General features: G+C 35.3%; 1 protein-coding gene across 4 annotated transcripts in view; it reads left to right on the top strand.

Annotated features, from left to right (window-relative positions):
- The window catches only part of LOC142341160 (uncharacterized), a 59,968-nt gene that overhangs the window by 26,555 nt on the left and 10,849 nt on the right, over window positions 1-22,564 (top strand). For 3 of the 4 annotated variants that reach the window (XM_075392057.1, XM_075392055.1, XM_075392056.1), the window contains exon 3: window positions 4,596-4,609. In XM_075392057.1, coding sequence (XP_075248172.1) covers window positions 4,596-4,609 — 14 coding nt within the window. Of the gene's footprint in view, window positions 1-4,595; window positions 4,631-22,564 lie in introns of all 4 variants that reach the window. The other variant, XM_075392058.1, reaches the window with a different exon arrangement.

Below are 22,564 nucleotides of genomic sequence, written 5' to 3' on the forward strand. Positions count from 1 at the left end.
TGACTGGCTAGATGTCTCTGCCAGGAGTCCTAGTTTGCCTTTATGTGTTCCAGTGAGTATCTCCACGTTCTGTTGGATACTAGGCACTGCAACAACATTTAGGCTGTCGCATTTTACGCCCATATTCTTTGTTTTGGCCACATTAATCTTCAGACCAGCGGCTTCCGCAAGGGCCTCGATTCGATGTAGGTTTTCTTGCACCTCACTGTCTGAGACCCCCACGAGAGCAACATCATCAGCAAAATCTAAGTCAGCCACCAATCTCCCAATGTCTAATCCTCCATGCACCGAGTTAGCCAAAATGTAGTTGATGACAAGGCCGAATAGGATTGGGGACCACACATCACCCTGCCTAACGCCCGTTCTGACATCAAATAAGCGTCCTTTCTCACCTTCGGCTTTGACTCGACATTTGAATCCATCATAGCTGTTTCTTATGATGTTTATCACTTTTTGCGGAAGACCATAGTGTTTCATTATCTGGTACATCTGCTCACGATCGACAGAATCGAATGCCGCTCGAAAGTCTATGAAACAAAAGCTAATATCCAATTGAAACGCCATTGATTTCTCTATTATTTGACGCAGGGCAAAGAGTTGATCGGCGCATCCTCTGCTTTTTCTGAAGCCGCACTGTTCTTCCCTTAAGACGCGATCCACTGAATCTTTGCATCGATTGAGAATAACGGAAGCGAACACTTTGCCTGGTACTGACAATAGAGAGATCCCTCGGTGGTTCGAACACTCTGACCTCTTTCCTTTACTCTTGTATGATGGGACAATTTCTGCTACCTTCCAGTCATCGGGCAGAACTTCCGTCAACCAACACTTATCTATGATGTCCCAGAGCCACTCGACAATACCCTTGTGTGCTATCAACATCTCACAGGAAATGTTATCGGATCCACTTGCCTTGCCATTCTTCAACCTGCGGACAGCTTCAAGCACTTCTTCCAATCGAATTGGGCTCAGGTCAATCGACAAGCTTTCAGCTGCTTCTTCGGGATCCAATCTCGTACTGCAACTGGATGTTGAGGGATTCAGGAGTTGACTAAAATGTTCCGTCCAGCGTTCAAGTCGTTCCTCTTTCGTCCGTAAGTTGACGCCAGTGCTTGAAACTAATTTGGTCAACTGGGGACTCCAGTTTCGGCAAATCTGCTGTGATGCCCCAAAAACCTCCTTCAAGTTGCCTCTGTCCGCAAAGCTCTGCACTTCTTGGCCTTTGCGTTCAAGCCATGCCCGTTTGTCTGCACGTAGAGTTTTTCTGACTTCCTTACAGCAGTTTGTGAACTCTAACAACGCCACCGCGCTGCTGTGTTTCTTCAACTGTAGATCAGCTCGTTTCCGGATAAGTTCCAGAGAATCTGGAGAAATCCAAGGTTTGTTCACTCGCTTGTCCGGAAGGAGGCATTTCACTGCTGCTTGGTTCAGGGCTTTTCGAAAATTGTCCCAAGATTGCTCTGTATTCTCGAAATTGCCGCTCTTATCAAGATGTAACTTGACCTCCTGCGTGAATAAGTCACGCGTTGTTTCATCTTGCAGCTTTGCAGAACTGATTCTGGGCGTGAAACATGGCTTTTTAGACAAAAGTTTCATAAATACTTCCGCAATGACCAGTTCATGATCGGTAATTGTGGTTTTCCCTCTTCTGGTCCTCACATTCGTCAGACATCCTCTGTATCTCTCTGCAAACAGAATGTGATCCAGCATCTTTTTTCGACAACTCGGATCGGGAGGGTTGTAGGTGTACCGATGCACTTGTCGATGCTGGAACCATGTACCACCTACGAGCAATTTGTGCGAAGTGCAAAATGATAACAACTTTTCCGAGTTTTCATTTTCTTCACCCATTCCAAAGGGGCCTCTGCAGCTCATGGTGTCATTCAACTGGTGTCCAGGCTCTGCATTGAGGTCACCGATGACACAAATACGCTCCCTATGTTTGAAGCTGGAAACCAGGTCTGAAAGTTGACTCCAAAACAAATCCTTCTCTTGGAGACTAGCTTCATTCGTAGGTGCGTAGCAGACAACAACAGCTAGATTGGCTCTCCTCCGAGCCGCGAACTTGACGTAGCAAATACGTTCACTTAGAGCCACTTGTTCTACGATGCTGTTTATCAATGACTTCTTTACAGCAACGCCCACTCCTCCTTGTCTCGACTTTACACCAGACAACCACGAGTCAGAGAGGTAGAGCTTGTGGTCTCCGAGATCAATTTCTTGCTCCTGCAATTTCGTCTCCTGCACTCCCAGAATATCCAACTTGTATTGCGCCAGATCCATTTTCAAAGCCTCTAAAGATCCGGCTTGGGTCAGTGTTCTGACGTTTAAAGTTGCAATTCTGAGTTGGTTCCTCGGGAGATTCTTAGCACCCCTTACCCGGGACTCGGGGCCATGGTTGATTGTACTCATTGCTTTGGTGTTTGAAGGCTGAGATACGACTAGTTGCGCCACAAACTAGAAGACCAGTGCCTCGTTAGCTCGACCATGTGAGCGGAGAGCCGCAGCACATGACCTACCCCCAGGGGACACCACGTGGAGGTGAGGTTGGTTTTTGTCCCCCTCTGTAATCTCACCGCACTCCCCGCTTATATCACATGATTTGAACACTTTTTCCAAAGAGGTAAGTTTTTGTAAATTCACCGCTGAGTTGAGTGGTGAATTTATGTAACTTCACCGTACACAAGCGATAAACTTTTTTCATCGCATTCACCGCCTGATTAATGTAAATTCAACGCACTCACTGCTTATCTTAAGAAGTTTTCCGAAATCACTACTTATTTTTGCGTTGAGTGGCTGTGACACTTAAGTCCTTGTAGGTTATAAAATCCATCTGTTCAAAAACAAGCATTCCCGGGTCGATGTTTGATCGAAAAATAATGTAAGATTAGCTTTGAATGGCGGTGGAAAAACTTTTTTGTTGCAAAGCGCCCGCATCTTTTAGCGTTGAATGCCTTGAAAACATTGAATTTAGCGGTAAATATTTGTAGGATTTGCAATTTTAGCGATGAAATAAACTTTTTCGAAACTACCATCAGAATGTGGTGAAATTTATTTCAAAGCTACGAAATTACCTGAACCAGCAACCCAGCTGGTTTTTGTGGACAGTTCAGACAGCTACAGAAATAATCCCTAAGCTTTTATTTTACGTATTTTATTACCCACACATTTTGTTTATTCATCGTTTCCGTTGCAGTTAGTAATTTTCTTCAACTTCTAAGGGTTTTCAAAGCAACGTCATTTTTCTATATCCCCTGAACCAGTGGGCAAACTGTTTTTTGTCAACGACAATCCAGACAGCTGCAAAACATTTGCTGAGTTTTTAGTCTCATTTTTTGACCCAAACATTCGGCTTATTCAACATTTACGTTGCAGTTAGCAATTTTCTGCGACAACTAAGGGTTTTCGAAGCAACATCATTTCTTTTTCATTACCTGAACCGAAACCCGAGCTGATTTTTTTTTCAATGACAAGCGAAACAGCTGCAGACATACCTGCTAAGCTTTTAGTTTTAATTTGATCTAATTTTAGTTTTAAGTTTTGACCTAATTAAAAAGACCTATTTTTAAAATGCTTTTTCGAAAGTAAAAAACAAACGAAAACCTAATTTAGTTCTAGGGAAACTGGATCGGAGACTCTTTGTGTTTTAAATTTCTCATACATAAGGGATCCCTGACTATGAAATTGGTTCAATTCCAACAACACCTTGATGCGTTAAAAGTTGAGTTATCACTAGTAAATAAAAAGAGACGAAAACTGACTTTCTTCTTAGAAAAATTAAACAAAGAAATCTGAATGCTTTCAACCTCCAGTAAAAACGGCAACAACTTTGGCTACAATTCCAATTTGACTTTAACAAATCTTTGACCCATTGAAAATCTATTTTTCAAAACTGATATGAGCATATTTCCCAATGAAAAGAGATGAAGACTTTTCGAGAGAAGCTTGGTCAAAAATTCTTATTGTTTTTACTTCCCATACAAAAGGGATATCTGAAAATGAGTTTTGATCAATAATTAAAAAACTCCTATTGAGCGCAAATCTCACACTTTTTGGTCAAATTCACTGCAAATCTTACATCTTTTAGCGATTTTTCGCGGTGACACCTCGACCCGGGTTATATGTTAACACATAGTTTTTCACAGTGAAATTTTAAAAAAGTAGGTCTACGGCTAAGGGGATGAAAAGGAATGACAAATCGGACGTCTGTTTTTAGGTTCTTGTACAGAGTGAAATGAGGAGTGATCCGTCTAATAAAACCGTACAAGGTACAAAAGGAAATTTTAGAGCACCATTGTGGTATATATTACGGTAATAAGGGGGGGGGGGGCTGGCTATACGTTATAAGAACGAAAAGCTTTGGGGTGGAAGTATAAAATAATGGGAAGACCTAAATTCTTCACCCAGAAATTAACAAAATCATAATCAAGATACTTCAACTGTGGTTGTGGTAGAAAAGGTTTCATTGCTAACTGAACAGTCCGTCAAAAGATTAACTCAAATTGTATTTACTAAAAGAGTAGGAGCAACAGATGTTATTTCTATGGCAGACAAAATGACAATCTTGTTGTAATAATTTCAATGATTTGTTTCAGATTGTCTCAATAGAGTATGTCTCATTCATAGCTAGGTGCTAGTTTCGGTCAAAACATATTCCCAATATTCCCAATTGTTAAAAATCAACTGGGAATAATAAAGAGAAAGTCTAACCGCGAAAAAGTTTTATGTCTTTGTTTGAGGTTTTTGATGGTTAATTAGCGTTTATAATTAAAAGTTGATTTTCTATTAAGATCAGTTATTTCCCTCTTTTTGCCGCTCTATTTAACTTAAACATGTTGTCAAGATCGTGGTTACTGTTGCACAGATCCATTATATATTCGACAGATAATTCATGGAGATGAAAGACACCCTGTGAAATCTTGCTTTCGTTGAATTTTTTCACTCTATAGGCCAGTCCATTTTTTTCATTTTCAAGATTTCAGACGACACGTATTTACATTAAGAACACTTCTGTTTACCAAGAATGAAGCTATATTATTCATTGTTTTCCGTCATGCTTTGTATAACTCAAACATCTGTTTTATTCGCGCCAAAATCAGAGTCGAAAACCTTTCTCTGCCCAGGCTGAGTTGCGCTCGAAATTACAGGGTCTGGAAGGGTGGATGAGCGCACTTGAGTCAGATCATAGGCGGATTTGATCGCAACTGGGTCTGGGCTAGGAATGCTTTGAGCTCAGGATAATCGATAATCCTGCGCTTGAAGCCTTCCGATCAGAGAGTATTTCGAGCGCAACTGGGTCTGATCGAAAACCGTTTCGAGCGCAACTGGGTCTGATCATAGGCTGATTCGATCACACTTCGAACGCATAGAGACTGCCGAGCGCGCTTAGGTCTGATCAAAAACGGCTTCGAACGCAACTGAATCTGGACCAGGAATGCTTTGAGTGCAACTGGGTCTGGGCCAGGAATGCTTCAAGCTCAGGATAATCAATAATCCTGCGCTCGAAGCTTTCCTATCAGAGAGCATTTCGAGCGTATCTGGGTCTAATCAGAAATGCTACGAGCGCAATTGAGTCTGATCGGAAATGGCTAGCAGCGCAATTGTTTCTGACCAGATACGGCTTCGAACGCAAGAGAAGTGATGAAATACCTAAATTTCTCAAGTCTAGTTATAAAACTGACTTTTGAGTTTTTTCAGTAAGTTCTGTTTTTTTTGATACTCTCCTCCTTTTTCATTCGGGGCTGGGGACCTGCAGTGGGGGAGTTACATAAAATAGCTAAGCACTTTGAGCAAATCACCAGTTCAGACCTATGCTATAAAACTCTCTACAAAATAAAACAAAGACAAAACAAAACAAAACAAAACAAAACAAAACAAACAGACATTATAAGCAAAATCGTGTCGGAAAAATGTTTCAAGTTCAATTGAGAAACCGACTTTTGGGACTTTCCGTTGGTTTGAAAAACTATGAGACCCGATATGTAAAAAAGCGACGTTCTAAAAAAAATTTGCAAATAAGCGAACAAGACCATCTAAGGAACGAATTATTTTTTCTAGGCAACTTAGCCCAAAAATTGGTTTTGCGTTAGAAGTCACCCAAGCAATGGAGCTACTGCGTTGGTAATCGTTGAACAACTATGAGACCCGATTGAAAAAGAAACCATGTCTTAAAATAAAATTCGCAAATATTCGAACAAGACCATCTTAGGAACAAACTTTTTTCTAAACAATTCAAAAACTGTTTTTACGTTAGAACCTACACGAACAATATGTCTACTACGTTGGTATAATTTTACGTTCGAACAGCTATGAGACCAAAATGAAAAAAGACGTTTTAAAATAAATTTTGCAAATAAGTGAACAAGACCATCTAAGGATTAAATTCTTCAGGCCAGCTGGCCCAAAAATTGTTTCTACGTTAGAACCTACCGGAAAATGAAAATACTAAGTTGGTAAGCGTCGCATTTAAACAACTTTGCGACCCGATTAAAGAAAACAAGGTTTAAAATAAATTTGCAAATAAGCGAACAAGACCATCTAAGGAACGAAATTCTTTTAGGCAACCGAGCCCAAAAAAATGTTTTTGCTTTAAAACTCAAACAAACAACGGAACTAATACGTTGGTAATTGTTATGTTTATATATTCATGAGGCCGATTGAAAGAAATACGACGTTTTAAAGTAAGATTCGCAAATTGGCGAACAAGATCATCTAAGGGACAATTTTTTCTTTAGGCAAGCTAGTCCAAAGGTTTTTTTGCGTTAGAACCCGCACAGACAATGGAACTAATACGTTGGTAATCGCTACGTTTGAAAAACTAGTTGACCCGACTGAAAAAATGGGAATTTAAGACAAAAGTTGCACATAAGCCAACAAGACCATCTGAGGAACAAATTTTTTCCGGGCAAGCTAGTTCAAAGGTTGTTTTTGCGTTAGAGCCAAGACACACAATGTATCTACTACGTTGGTTTTCGTTACGTTTGAACAACTATGAGACCCAATTGAATAAAACCACGTTGCAAAATAAATTCGCAAATAAGCGAACAAGATCATCTAAGGAACCAAGTTCTTTTAGGCAATCTCGCCCAAAAATGTGTCTGCGTTAGATCCCGCTTTGAATAACGAAAATACCACGTTGGTAGTTGTTACGTTTGAACAACTATGAGACTCGATTGAAAGAAAACGACGTTTTAATGTCAAACTAAAAAAAAGCAAACAAGATCATCTTAGGAACAAACTTATTTTTCTATGCAAGCTAGCCCAAAGTTGTTTTGGCGTTAGAGCTCACACAAACAACGTAACAACTACCGTTGGTAATCGTTAAGTTGAACTAAAATGAGACCAATTTGAAAAAAAATCACGTTGTAAAAAAATTCTCAAATAAGCGAACAAGATCATCTAAGGAACCAAATTATTTTAGGCAAAATGCCCAATAAATGTTTTTGCGTTACAATCTACGCAAATAACGGAAATACTACGTTGGTAATTGTTACGTTTGAACAAATATGAGACTCGATTGAAAAAAACAACCTTTTAAAGACAAAATCGCAGAAAATCCAAGAAAGTCTTCTTAGGAACAAACTTTTTTTCTAAGCCAGCCAGTCCACAGTTGTTTTTGCGTCAGAACCCACACAAACAATGTAACTACTACGTTGGTAAATGTTACGTTTGAACAACTACTTGACCCGATTGAAAAAAAAGAAAATTTAAAACTAAAGTTGCAAATGAGCGAACAAGATAATCTAAGGATCAAAATTCTTTCAGGCAAGCTCGCCCAAAAAATTTTTTTGCGTTAGAAGCCACAAAAATAACGGAAAAACTACGTGAGCAAATTTTACCTTTGAACCACTATGAGACTTGATTGGACAAAAAACGACGTTTTAAAATCAAACTCGCAAAAGAGCGAAAAAAGTAATCTTAGAATCAAATTTTTTTCCAGGCAAGCTAGCACAAAAAAATTTCTGCGTTAGAAGCCTCAAAAGCAACGGAATTACACAAGTTGGTAATCGTTACGTTTGAACAACTATGAGACCCAATTGAAAAAAAAACATTGTAAAATAAATACGCAAATTATCGAACAGGATCATCTAAGGAACCAAATTATATTAGGCAAGCTTGCCGAAAAATAGTTTTGTGTTACAGCCCACGCAAGTCACGGACATAGTACGTTGGTAATTGTTACGTTTGAACAAACATGAGACTCGGTTGAAAAAAAGACGAAGTTTTAAAAGCAAACTCGCAAGAAATTGAACAAAGTCATCTTAGGAACAAAATTTTTCCTAAGCAAGCTAGCCCAAAGTTGATTTTGCGTTAGAACACCCTCAAACAATGTAACTTCTACGTTGGTAAACGCTACAATTGAACAATTTTGAGATCCAATTGAAAGAAATACGACGGTCTGAAATAAAATTCGCAAATAACCAAAGAAGATAAGCAAATGAATCAAATTCTTTTAGGCAAGCTCGCCCAAAGAAATTTTTGCGTTAGAATCCACACAAAAAACGGAAATACAACGTTGGTAATCGTTAAGTTTGAACAACTATAAGAATCGATTGAAAAAAATGACGTTCTTTTAAAAATAAAACTAAAAAAAGCAAAGGAGATCATCTCAGGAACAAACTTTTTTTTAAGCGAACTAGCGCAGAGTTGTTTTTGCGTTAGAAACCACGCAAACAATGTAACTATTACGTTGGTAAACCTTACGTTTGAAAAACTACGAGACCCGATTGAAATCCACGTTGTAAAACAATTTCGCAAATAAGCGCACAAGATCATCTAAGGAATGAAATTCTTATAGGCAAGCTAGCCCAATAACTGTTTTTGCGTTAGAACCCACACAAACAACGGAAATACTACGTTGGCAATTGTTACGTTTGAATAAATATGAGACCAAAAAAAAACAAACATTTAAAATGAAAGTTGCAAAAAAAGCAGACAAGACTATCTAAGGAACATCACAAGCAATGGAAATACTAAGTTGGTAATCGTTAAGTTTGAACAACTATGAGTCCCGACTCAAGAAACTACTTGTAAATTAAAATTCGCAACAAAGCGAACAAGACCATCTCAGGAACAAAATTTTTCCAGGCAAGCTAGCGCAAAACATGATTTTGCGTTAGAACCCACACAAACATTGTAACTATTAGGTTGCTATTCATTGCGTTGGAACTACTATGAGACCCGACTAAAGAAACGACTTGTAAAATGAAAGTCGCAAATAAGCAAACAAGACAATCTTATGAACGAACTTTTTTTGCAAGGCAAGCTAGTCCCAAAATGTTTTTTTTGTTAGAACTCACGCGAACAGCGCAACCACTACGTTATTAATCGGTACGTGAACCGATTTAAAAAACTATGAAACCCGATTTAAAAAACGACATTTTAAAACAAAATTCTCAAATAAGCGAACAAGACTATCTAAGAAAATTTTTTTTCAAGGCAAGCTATCCCCAAAAATTGTTTCTGCGTTAGAAATCAGACAAACATTGGAACTACTGAGTTGGCAATCCTTACGTATGAACAACTATCAGGCCCGATTGAAGAAAAACGACGTTATAAAATCAAACTTGAACAAGACAAGCGAGCCCAAAAACTGTTTTTGCATTACAATCCACTCAAACAATTCACATACTACGTTGGTAATCGTTACCTTTCAACTAGTATGAGATCGATTGAAAGAAAAACGACCTTTAAAAACAAAATTCGCAAATAAGCGAACAAGATCGAATGAGGAACAAACATTTTTTCTAAGGAACATAGCCCAAAGTTGATTTTGAGTTAGAAACTACACAAACAACGTAACTACTACGTTGGTAATCGTTACGTTTGAAAAACCATGAGACCTGATTATAAAAATGAGTTTTAAAATAAAATTGGCAATTAATTGAACAAGACCATCTGAGGAACGAATTTTTTCTAAGCAAGCTAGAACAAAAACTCTTTTTGGTTTAGAACCCACACAAACACTGGAACTAATACTTTTGTCATTGTTACCTTTGAACAACTATGACATCCAATTGAAAAAAGACAAATTTTTAAAATAATATCCGTAAATAAGTGAACAAAACCATCATATGAACTAACCTTTTTTCCAGGCAAGCTAGTTCGAAAATTATTTTTGCGTTAGAACCCACACAAATAATTGATCTATTACGTTGGTAAGGGTCACGTTTGAATACCCATGAGACCCGATAAAAAACGACGCTAGAAAATAAATTCACAAATATGCGAACAAGATCATGTAAGGAAAAAAGTTTTTTCCGACAAGATAGTCTAGAAATTTTTTTTAGTTAGAACTCAAGCTAACATGAAAAGAATACATTGGTATTCGTTACATTTGAAGAAATATGAGACCCAATTAAAAAAGACGAACTTTTAAAATAATATCTGCTAATAAGTGAACAAAATCAATTTGCACACGAATTTTTTTTCCAGGCAAGCTGATTCAAAAAAAAAATTTGCACAAAAACCACACAAACAATCAAAGTATTACGTTGGTAATGTTTACTTTTGAAGAACTATAAGACCCGAACAAGATCATCGTGAACAAGATCATCTAAGGAACCAATTTTTTTCTAGGCAACCTAGCCAAAGAAAGGTTTTTGCGTTAGAAGCCACATAATCAAAGAAATTACTAAGTTGGTAATCGTTACGTTTGAACAACTATGGGAGCCGATTGAAACCAAAACGATTTTTTGAATTAAAATTCGCATATAAGCGAACAAGACCATCTTAGGAAAGAATTTTTTTCCGGACAAGATAGTCCAAAAATTGTTTTTGAGTTAGAGCTCACGCTAACATGGAACGAATACTTTGGTAATCGTTACATTTGAAGAAATATGAGACCCTAGTAAAAAAAGACGCATTTTAAAAATAATATCTGCAAATAAGTGAACAAAATCGTTTTGGGAACGAATTTTTTTTCCAGGCAAGCTAATTCAAAAATCGTTTTTGCGCTAGAAACCACACAAATAATCAAAGTACTACTTTGGTAATGGTTACGGTTGAACAGCTGTAAGACCCGATTGAAATTACGACGTTAGAGAATAAACTTGCAAATACGTGAACAAGATCATATAAGGAACGAATTTTTTTCTAAGCAAGCTAGCCCAAGAAATGTTGTTGTGTTGAAAGCCACATAAGCAACGAAATTACTAAGTTGCTAATCGAAGTTTGAAGAACTATGGGACCCAAATGAAACGAAAACGATGTTTTGAATAAAATTTCGCTTATAAGTGAACAAGACCATCATGAATGAATTTTTTTCCCGACAAGCTAGTCCAGAAATTGTTTATGCGTTAGAACCCACACAAATAATGACAGTAATAATTTAGTAATTGTTAAGTTTGAAGAACTAGGAGAACCAAATAAACTAATCGATTTTTTAAGATAATATCCGGAAATAAGCGAACAAGACCATCTTAGGAACGAACTTTTTCCAGGCAAGCTAGTTCAAAGAAAGTTTCGACGCTAGAACTCACACTAACAATGGCACGACTACGTTGGTAACCGTTACGTTAGAACAACTATGAGACCCGATTAAAAAACGACGTTTCTAAAAAAAGTTCTCAGATAAGCGAATAAGGCTATCTAAGGAACGTTTTTTTCAAGGCAAGCTAGTCCAAAAACTGTTTTTGCGTTAGACCTCGAACTAACAATCAATATAATAGGTTGGTAATCGTTACGTTAGAACAACTATGAGACCCGATTAAAAACGACGTTTTAAAATAAAAATTTCAAATAGGAGAACAAGACCATCTAAGGAACATTTTTTTCTAGGCAAGCTAGTCCAAAAATTGTGTTTTTGTTTTTGAACTGACACTAAAAATGGATCTACTACGTTGGTAATCATTATTTTTGATCAACTATTAGACGCGATTAAAAAACTACGTTTAAAACAAAAATTCGCAAATAAGCGAACCAGACCATCTTAGGAACAAAATTAATTTAGGCAAGCCTGTCCAAAAATTGTTTTTGCGTTGCAATTCATACAAACAAATGAACTATTACGCTGGTAATCGTTACACTTGAACAACAAAGAGACACGACTAAAAAACCAAAGTTTCAAATTCAAATTCGCAAATAAGCGAGTAAGAACACCTTAGGAACGAAATTTTTTCTAGGCAAACCAGCTAAAAACTAGTTTTTGCGTTAGAAACCACACAAAAAGTGTAGCTACTACGTTGGTAATAGTTACATTTGAACAACTTTGGGACCCGATAAAAAAAATTGCAAATAAGTGAACTAGATGATTTTAGGAACGAAGTTTTTTAAGCAAGGTAGTCCAAAAAATGTTTTTGCTTTAGAATCCACAAAAAATAGAACTATTACGTTGATAATTGTTACGTTTCAACAACAATGAGAGATTAAAGAAACAACGTTTATAAAAATCTGAAATATGCGAGTAAGACCATCTTAGGAACGATTTTTTTAAGGCAAAATAACTAAGAACTTGTTTTTGCGTTAGAACCCACGCAAACAATCTAACTATTACGTTGGTAATGCTTACGTTTGAATAACTATGAGACCCGATTAAAAACGACTTTATAAAATAAACTTGCAAATACGCGAACAAGATCATCTAAGGAAAGATTTTTTTCTACGCAAGCCAGCACAAAAAAGTTTTTGCGTTAGAAGCCACATAAGCAACGGATTTACATAAGTTGGTAATCGTTACGTTTGAGCAACCATGGGTCCCTATTGAAACAAAAACGTTGTTTTAAAAAAATATTGTAAATAAGCAAACAAGACCATCTTAGGAAGGAGATATTTTTTCAAGCAGGTTAGTCCAAAAATTGTATTTGCATTAGAACCCACACAAACAACCGAATTATAACGTTGGTGAAGGTTACGTTTGAACAACTATGAGACCCAATTAAAAAAACGAGGTTAGAAAATAATTTCTCAAATAAGCGAACAAGATGATCTAAGGAAAAATTTTTTTTCCAGGCAAGCTAGTCCAAAAATGATTTTGTGTAAGAAATCAAACTAAAAATGGCAGTAATACTTTGGTAATCGTTAAGTTTGAACAACTATGAGACCCTATTAAAAAACGGCGTTTTAAAATAAAGTTCACAAATAAGCGAAAAAGACTATCTAAGGAACAATTTTTTTCAAGGCAAGCTAGTCCAAATAATGGTTTTGCGTTAGAACTCACACTAACAATCAATATACTAAGTTGGTAATCCCTACATTTGAACAACTATGAGACCCGATTAAGAAACGACTTTTCAAACTAAAAATCTCAAATTGGCAAACAAGACCATCTAAGGAAAATTTTTTAGGCAATCTAGTCTAAAAATTGTTTTTGCGTTGATATTCACACTAACGATGAATCTACAACGTTGGTAATCATTACTTTAGAAAAAATTATGCGACCCAATTACAAAACTACGCTTAAAAACAGAATTTGCAAATAACCGAACCCGACCATCTTAACAACAAAATTATTTTAAGCAAGCTAGTTCAAAAATTGTTTTTGCTTTTGAAACCATACAAACAATGGAACTACTACGTTAGAAATCATAGAAACAATTGAACTATTACTTTGGTAATGGTTACGTTTGAACTACAATGAGAAGCGATTAAAAAACCGACGTTTCAAAAGAAAATTCGCAATTAAGCGAGTAAGACCACTTTAGGAACGAATTTTGTTTCTAGGCAAGCCAGCTAAAAGCTAGTTTTTGCTTAAGAACCCACACAAAAAATGTAGCTACTACGTTGGTAATAGTTATGTTTGATCAACTACGGGAGGCGATTCAAAAAATAACGTTGTAAAATAAATTTGCAAATAAGCGAACAAGATGATCTTAAGAACAAATTTGTTTTAAGCAAGCTAGTTCAAAAAGTTTTTTTTTTGCATTAGAAACCACACAAACAATGGCAGGACTACGTTGGAAATCGTTACGTTTGAACAACTATGAGACCCGATTAAAATATGACGTTTTAAAATAAAGTTCTCAAATAAGCGAACAAGACTATCTACGAAACAATTTTTTCAAGGCAAGCTAGTCCAAAAATTGTTTTTGCGTTAGACCTCACACTAACAATCAATATAATAGGTTGGAAATCGTTACGTTTGAACAACTATGAGACCCGATTAAAAATGACGTTTTAAAATAAAGTTCTCAAATAAGCGAACAAGACTATCTAAGGAACAATTTTTTTCAAGGCAAGCTAGTCCAAAAATTGTTTTTGCGTTAGACCTCACACTAACAATCAATACACTAGGTTGGTAATCGTTACGTTTGAACAACTATGAGACCCGATAAAAAGATGGTGTTTCAAAATAAAGATTTCAAATAGGCGAACAAGATCATCTAAGGAACATTTTTCTCTAGGCAAACTTGTCCAAAAGTTGTTTTTGCGTTTGAACTTACACTAAAAATGGATCTACTACGTTTGTAATCATCATTGTTGAACAACTATTGGACGCAAATGAAAAAACTACATTTAAAAATAAAATTCGCAAATAAGCGAACCAGACCGTCTTAGGAAAAAAATTACTTTAGGCAAGCCAGTCCAAAAATTGTTTTTGCGTTGATATTCACACTAACAATGGATCTACAACGTTGGTAATCATTACTTTTGAAAAACTATGAGACCCAAATACAAAACTACACTTAAAAACAGTATTTGCAAATAACCGAACCCGACCATCTTAAAAACAAAATTATTTTAGGCAAGCGAGTCCAAAAATTGTTTCTGCGTTAGAAATCATAGGAACAATTGAACTATTATTTTGGTAATGGCTACAATTGAACTACAATGAAAAGCGATTAAAAAACCGACGTTTCAAAATAAAATTTGCAATTAAGCGAGTAAGACCACCTTAGGAACAAACTTTCTTTCTAGGCCAGCCAGCTAAAAGCTAGCTTTTGCGTAAGAACCCACAAAAAAATGTAGCTACTACGTTGGTAATAGTTATGTTTGATCAACTATGGGACGCGATTCAAAAACGACGTTTTAAAAAAAGGTTCTCAAATAAGCGAACAAGACTATCTAAGGTACAATTTTTTTCAAGGCAAGCTAGTCCAAAAATTGTTTTTGCGTTAGACCTCACACTAACAATCAATATACTAGGTTGGTAATCGTTACGTTTGAACAACTATGAGACCCGATAAAAAGACGGCGGTTCAAAATAAAAATTTTAAATAGGCGAACAAGATCATTTAAGGAACATTTTTCTCTAGGCAAACTTGTCCAAAGTTGTTTTTGCGTTGCAATTCATACAAACAAATAATCTATTACGCTGGTAATCGTTACACTTGAACAACAAAGAGACACGACTAAAAAACCAAAGTTTCCAATTAAAATTTGCAAATAAGCGAGTAAGAACACCTTCGGAACGCACTTTCGTTCTAGGCAAGCCAGCTAAAAACTATTTTTTGCGTTAGAACCCACACAAAAAATGTTGCTACTACGTTGGTAAAAGTTATATTTCATCAACTATGGGACGACATTGAAAAAAACAACGTTGTAAAATAAATTCGCAAATAAGCGAACAAGATGATCTAAGGAACAAATTTGTTTTAAGCAAGCTAGTTCAAAAATTGTTTTTGCGTTAGAAACCACACAAACAATGGCAGGACTACGTTGGAAATCGTTACGTTTGAACAACTATGAGAACCGATTAAAAAATGACGTTTTAAAATAAAGTTCTCAAATAAGCGAACAAAACTATCTACGGAACAATTTTTTCAAGGCAAGCTAGTCCAAAAATTGTTTTTGGTTTAGACCTCACACTAACAATCAATATAATAGGTTGGAAATCGTTACGTTTGAACAACTATGAGACCCGATTAAAAATGACGTTTTAAAATAAAGTTCTCAAATAAGCGAACAAGACTATCTAAGGAACAATTTTTTTCAAGGCAAGCTAGTCCAAAAATTGTTTTTGCGTTAGACCTCACACTAACAATCAATACACTAGGTTGGTAATCGTTACGTTTGAACAACTATGAGACCCGATAAAAAGATGGTGTTTCAAAATAAAGATTTCAAATAGGCGAACAAGATCATCTAAGGAACATTTTTCTCTAGGCAAACTTGTCCAAAACTTGTTTTTGCGTTTGAACTCACACTAAAAATGGATCTACTACGTTTGTAATCATCATTGTTGAACAACTATTGGACGCAAATGAAAAAACTACATTTAAAAATAAAATTCGCAAATAAGCGAACCAGACCGTCTTAGGAACAAAATTAATTAAGGCAAGTCATTCCAAAAATTGTTTTTGCGTTGATATTCACACTAACAATGGATCTACAACAATGGTAATCATTACTTTTGAAAAACTATGAGACCCAAATACAAAACTACGCTTAAAAACAGAATTTGCAAATAACCGAACCCGACCATCTTAAAAACAAAATTATTTTAGGCAAACGAGTCCAAAAATTGTTTCTGCGTTAGAAATCATAGGAACAATTAAACTATTATTTTGGTAATGGTTACGTTTGAACTACAATGAAAAGCGATTAAAAAACTGACGTTTCAAAATAAAATTCGAAATTAAGCGAGTAAGACCATCTTAGGAACGAACTTTCTTTCTAGGCCAGCCAGCTAAAAGCTAGCTTTTGCGTAAGAACCCACAAAAAAATGTAGCTACTACGTTGGTATTAGTTATGTTTGATCAACTATGGGACGCGATTCGAAAAAGACGTTTTAAAAAAAGGTTCTCAAATCAGCGAACAAGACTATCTAAGGAACAATTTTTTTCAAGGCAAGCTAGTTTAAAAATTGTTTTTGCGTTAGACTTCACACTAACAATCAATATACTAGGTTGGTAATCGTTACGTTTGAACAACTATGAGACCCGATAAAAAGACGGCGGTTCAAAATAAAAATTTTAAATAGGCGAACAAGATCATCTAAGGAACATTTTTCTCTAGGCAAACTTGTCCAAAAGTTGTTTTTGTGTTTGGGCTCACACTAAAAATGGATCTACTAAGTTTGTAATCATCATTTTGAACAACTATTGGACGCAAATTAAAAAACTACATTTAAAAAAAAATTTGCAATTAAGCGAACTAGACCATCTTAGGAACAAAATTAATTCAGGCAAGCCAGTCCAAAAATTGTTTTTGCGTTGCAATTCATACAAACAAATGAACTATTACGCTGGTAATCGTTACGTTTGAACAACAATGAGACCCGATTAAAAATGGCGTTTTAAAATAAAAATTTCTAACAGGCGAACCAGATTATCTAAAGAACATTTTTTTCTAGGCAAACTTGTCCAAAAGTTGTTTTTGCGTTTGAACTCACACTAAAAACGGATCTACCACGTTGGTAATCATTAATTTTGAACAACTATTAGACGCGATTAAAAATTTACGTTTCAAAATAAAATTTGCAAATAAGCGAACCAGACCATCCTAGGAACAAAATTAATTTAGTCACGGCAGTCCAAAAATTGTTTTTGCGTTACAATTCATACAAACAAATGAACTATTACGCTGGTAATCGTTACACTTGAACAACAAAGAGACACGACTAAAAAATCAAAGTTTCAAATTAAAATTTGCAAATAAGCGAGTAAGAACACCTTCGGAACGCACTTTCGTTCTAGGCAAGCTAGCTAAAAACTAGTTTTTGCGTTAGAACCCACACAAAAAATGTTGCTACTACGTTGGTAATAGTTATGTTTCATCAACTATGGGACGAAATCGAAAAAACAACTTTGTAAAATAAATTCGCAAATAAGCGAACAAGTTGATCTAAGGAACAAATTTGTTTTAAACAAGCTAGTTCAAAAATTGTTTTTGCGTTAGAAACCACATAAACAATGGCAGGACTACGTTGGAAATCGTTACGTTTGAACAACTATGAGACCCGATTAAAAAATGACGTTTTAAAATAAAGTTCTCAAATAAGCGAACAAGACTATCTACGGAACAATTTTTTCAAGGCATGCTAGTCCAAAAATTGTTTTTGGGTAAGATCTCACACTAACAATCAATATAATAGGTTGGTAATCGTTACGTTTGAACAACAATGAGACCCGATTAAAAAATGGCGTTTTAAAATAAAAACTTCTAACAGGCGAACCAGATTATCTAAAGAACATTTTTTTCTAGGCAAACTTGTCCAAAAGTTGTTTTTGCGTTTGAACTCACACTAAAAACGGATCTACCACGTTGGTAATCATTAATTTTGAACAACTATTAGACGCGATTAAAAATTTACGTTTAAAAATAAAATTTGCAAATAAGCGAACCGGACCCTCTTAGGAACAAAATTAATTCAGGCAAGCCAGTCCAAAAATTGTTTTTGCGTTTCAATTCATACAGACAAATGAACTTTTACGCTGGTAATCGTTACGTTTGAACTACAATCAGACACGTCTAAGAAACCAAAGTTTCAAAATAAAATTCGCAATTAAGCGAGTAAGACCACCTTAGGAACGAAATTTTTTTCTAGGCAAGCCAGCTAAAAACTAGTTTTTGCGTTAGAACCCACACAAAAAATATTGCTACTACGTTGGTAATAGTTATGTTTCATCAACTATGGGACGAAATCGAAAAAACAACTTTGTAAAATAAATTCGCATATAAGCGAACAAGATGATCTAAGGAACAAATTTGTTTTAAGCAAGCTAGTTCAAAAATTGTTTTTGCGTTAGAAACCACACAAACAATGGCAGGACTACGTTGGTAATCGTTACGTTTGAACAACTATGAGAACCGATTAAAAAACGACGTTTTAAAATAAAAATTTCTAACAGGCGAACCAGATTATCTAAAGAACATTTTTTTCTAGGCAAACTTGTCCAAAAATTGTTTTTGAGTTTGAACGCACACAAAGAACGGATCTACCACGTTGGTAATCATTAATTTTGAACAACTATTAGACGCGATTAAAAATTTACGTTCAAAAATAAAATTTGCAAATAAGCGAACCGGACCCTCTTAGGAAAAAAATTAATTCAGGCAAGCCATTCCAAAAATTGTTTTTGCGTTTCAATTCATACAGACAAATAAACTATTACGCTGGTAATCGTTACGTTTGAACTACAATGAGACACGACTAAAAAACCAAAGTTTCAAAATAAAATTCGCAATTAAGCGAGTAAGACCACCTTAGGAACGAACTTTCTTTCTAGGCAAACCAGCTAAAAACTAGTTTTTGCGTTAGAACCCACAAAAAAATTAGCTACTACGTTGGTAATAGTTACGTTTGATCAACTTAAGAACCCAATTGAAAAAACAACGCTGTAATATAAATTCGCAAATAAGCGAACAAGACCATCTTAAGAACGAACTTTTTTCCAGGCAAGCTAGTTCAAAAAATGTTTTTGCGTTAGAAATCACACTAACAATGGCAAGACTACGTTGGTAATCGTTACGTTTGAACAACTATGAGACCCGATTAAAAAACGACGTTTTAAAATAAAATTCAAGGCAATAAGAACGAACTTTTTTCAAGGCAAGCTAGTCCAAAAATTGTTTTTGCGTTAGACCTCACACTAACAATCAATATACTAGGTTGGTAATCGTTACGTTTGAACAACTATGAGACCCAATAAAAAGACGGCGTTTCAAAATAAAATTTTCAAATAGGCGAAAAAGATCATGTAAGGAACACTTTTCTCTAGGCAAACTTGTCCAAAAGTTGTTTTTGCGATTGAACTCACACTAAAAATGGATCTACTACGTTTGTAATCATCATTTTGAACAACTATTGGACGCAAATGAAAAAAATACATTTAAAAATAAAATTCGCAAATAAGCGAACCAGACCATCCTAGGAACAAAATTAATTTAGTCACGGCAGTCCAAAAATTGTTTTTGCGTTACGATTCATACAAACAAATGAACTATTACAATGATAATCGTTACGTTTGAACTACAATGAGACACGACTAAAAAACCAAAGATTCAAGTTAAAATTAGCAAATAGCCGAGTAAGAACACCTTTGGAACGAAATTTCGTTCTAGGCGAGCCAGCTAAAAACTAGTTTTTGCGTTAGAACCCACACAAAAAATGTTGCTACTACGTTGGTAATAGTTATGTTTCATCAACTATGGGACGCAATTGAAAAAACAACGTTGTAAAATAAATCCGCAAATAAGCGAACAAGATGATCTAAGGAACAAAATTGTTTTAAGCAAGCTACTTCAAAAAAGGTTTTTGGCGCTAGAAATCACACTAACAATGGCAAGACTACGTTAGTAATCGTTACGTTTGAACAACTATGAGACCCGATTAAAAAACGACGTATTAAAATAAAATTCCCAAAAAAGCAAACAAGACTATCTAAGGAACTTTTTTTAAGGCAAGCTAGTCCAAAAATTGTTTTTGCGTTAGACCTCAAACTAACAATCAATATAATAGGTTGGTAATTGTTACGATTGAACAACTATGAGACCCGATTAAAAAACGACGTTTTAAAATAAAGTTCTCAAATAAGCGAACAAGACTATCTAAGGAACTTTTTTTCAAGGCAAGCTAGTCCAAAGTTGTTTTTGCGTTAGACCTCAAACTAACAATCAATATAATAGGTTGGTAATTGTTACGATTGAACAACTATGAGACCCGATTAAAAAACGACGTTTTAAAATAAAGTTCTCAAATAAGCGAACAAGACTATCTAAGGAACTTTTTTTCAAGGCAAGCTAGTCCAAAGTTGTTTTTGCGTTAGACCTCAAACTAACAATCAATATAAAAGGTTGGTAATCGTTACGTTTGAACAACTATGAGACCTGATTAAAAACGACGTTTTAAAACAAAAATTTCAAATAGGCGAACAAGACCATCTAAGGAACATTTTTTTCTAGGCAAGCTAGTCAAAAAATTATGTTTTTGCTTTTGAACTCACACTAAAAATGGATCTACTACGTTGGTAATCACTATTTTTGAACAACTATTGGACGCGATTGAAAAACTACGTTTAAAAATAAAATTCGCAAATAAGCGAACCAGACCATCTTAGGAACAAAATTAATTTAGGCAAGCCAGTCCAAAAATTGTTTTTGCTTTGATATTCACACTAAAAATGGATCTACCACGTTGGTAATCATTAATTTTGAACAACTATTTGACGCGATTAAAAATTTACGTTTACAAATAAAATTTGCAAATAAGCGAACCAGACCCTCTTAGGAACAAAATTAATTCAGGCAAGCCAGTCCAAAAATTGTTTTTGCGTTACAATTCATACAAACAAAAGAACTATTACGCTGGTAATCGTTACGTTTGAACTACAATGAGACACGACTAAAAAACCAAAGTTTCAAAAAAAATTCGCAATTAAGCGAGTAAGACCATCTTAGGAATGAACTTTATTTCTAGGCAAGCCAGCTAAAAACTAGTTTTTGCGTTAGAACCCACACAAAAAATTACGTTTGATCAACTTGAGGACCCGAGTGAAAAAACAACGCTGTAAAATAAATTCGCAAATAAGCGAACAAGACCATCTTAAGAACGAACTTTTTTCCAGGCAAGCTACTTCAAAAAAGGTTTTTTGCGCCAGAAATCACACTAACAATGGCAAGACTACGTTGGTAATCGTTACGTTTGAACAACTATGAGACCCGATTAAAAAACGACGTATTAAAATAAAATTCTCAAAAAAGCAAACAAGACTATCTAAGGAACTTTTTTTAAGGCAATCTAGTCCAAAAATTGTTTTTGCGTTAGACCTCAAACTAACAATCAATATAATAGGTTGGTAATTGTTACGATTGAACATCTATGAGACCCGATTAAAAAACGACGTTTTAAAATAAAGTTCTCAAATAAGCGAACAAGACTATCTAAGGAACTTTTTTTTCAAGGCAAGCTAGTCCAAAGTTGTTTTTGCGTTAGACCTCAAACTAACAATCAATATAAAAGGTTGGTAATCGTTACGTTTGAACAACTATGAGACCTGATTAAAAACGACGTTTTAAAACAAAAATTTCAAATAGGCGAACAAGACCATCTAAGGAACATTTTTTTCTAGGCAAGCTAGTCAAAAAATTATGTTTTTGCTTTTGAACTCACACTAAAAATGGATCTACTACGTTGGTAATCACTATTTTTGAACAACTATTGGACGCGATTGAAAAACTACGTTTAAAAATAAAATTCGCAAATAAGCGAACCAGACCATCTTAGGAACAAAATTAATTTAGGCAAGCCAGTCCAAAAATTGTTTTTGCTTTGATATTCACACTAACAATGGATCTACAACGTTGGTAATCATTACTTTTGAAAAACTATGAGACCCAATTACAAAACTACGCTTAAAAACAGAATTTGCAAATAACCGAACCCGACCATCTTAAAAACAAAATTATTTTAAGCAAGCTAGTTCAAAAATTGTTTTTGCTTTTGAAACCACACAAACAATAGAACTACTACGTTGGTAATTGTTACTTTTGAACAACTGTGAGACCAAATGGGAAAAAAAGTCGTTTTAATAACAAAATTGCAAAAAAGTGATTAAGATCATCTTAGGAACAAACTTTTTTTCGAGGCAAGCTAGCCCAAAACTTGCTTTTGCGTTAGAAACCACAAAAACAATGGAACTACCTCGCTGGTAATCGTTATGTTTGAACAACTATCAGGTCTGATTGG

This window comes from Convolutriloba macropyga, chromosome 6 (assembly GCF_964194025.1).
Source record: "Convolutriloba macropyga chromosome 6, txConMacr16.3, whole genome shotgun sequence".
Taxonomy (NCBI): Eukaryota; Metazoa; Xenacoelomorpha; order Acoela; family Convolutidae; genus Convolutriloba; species Convolutriloba macropyga.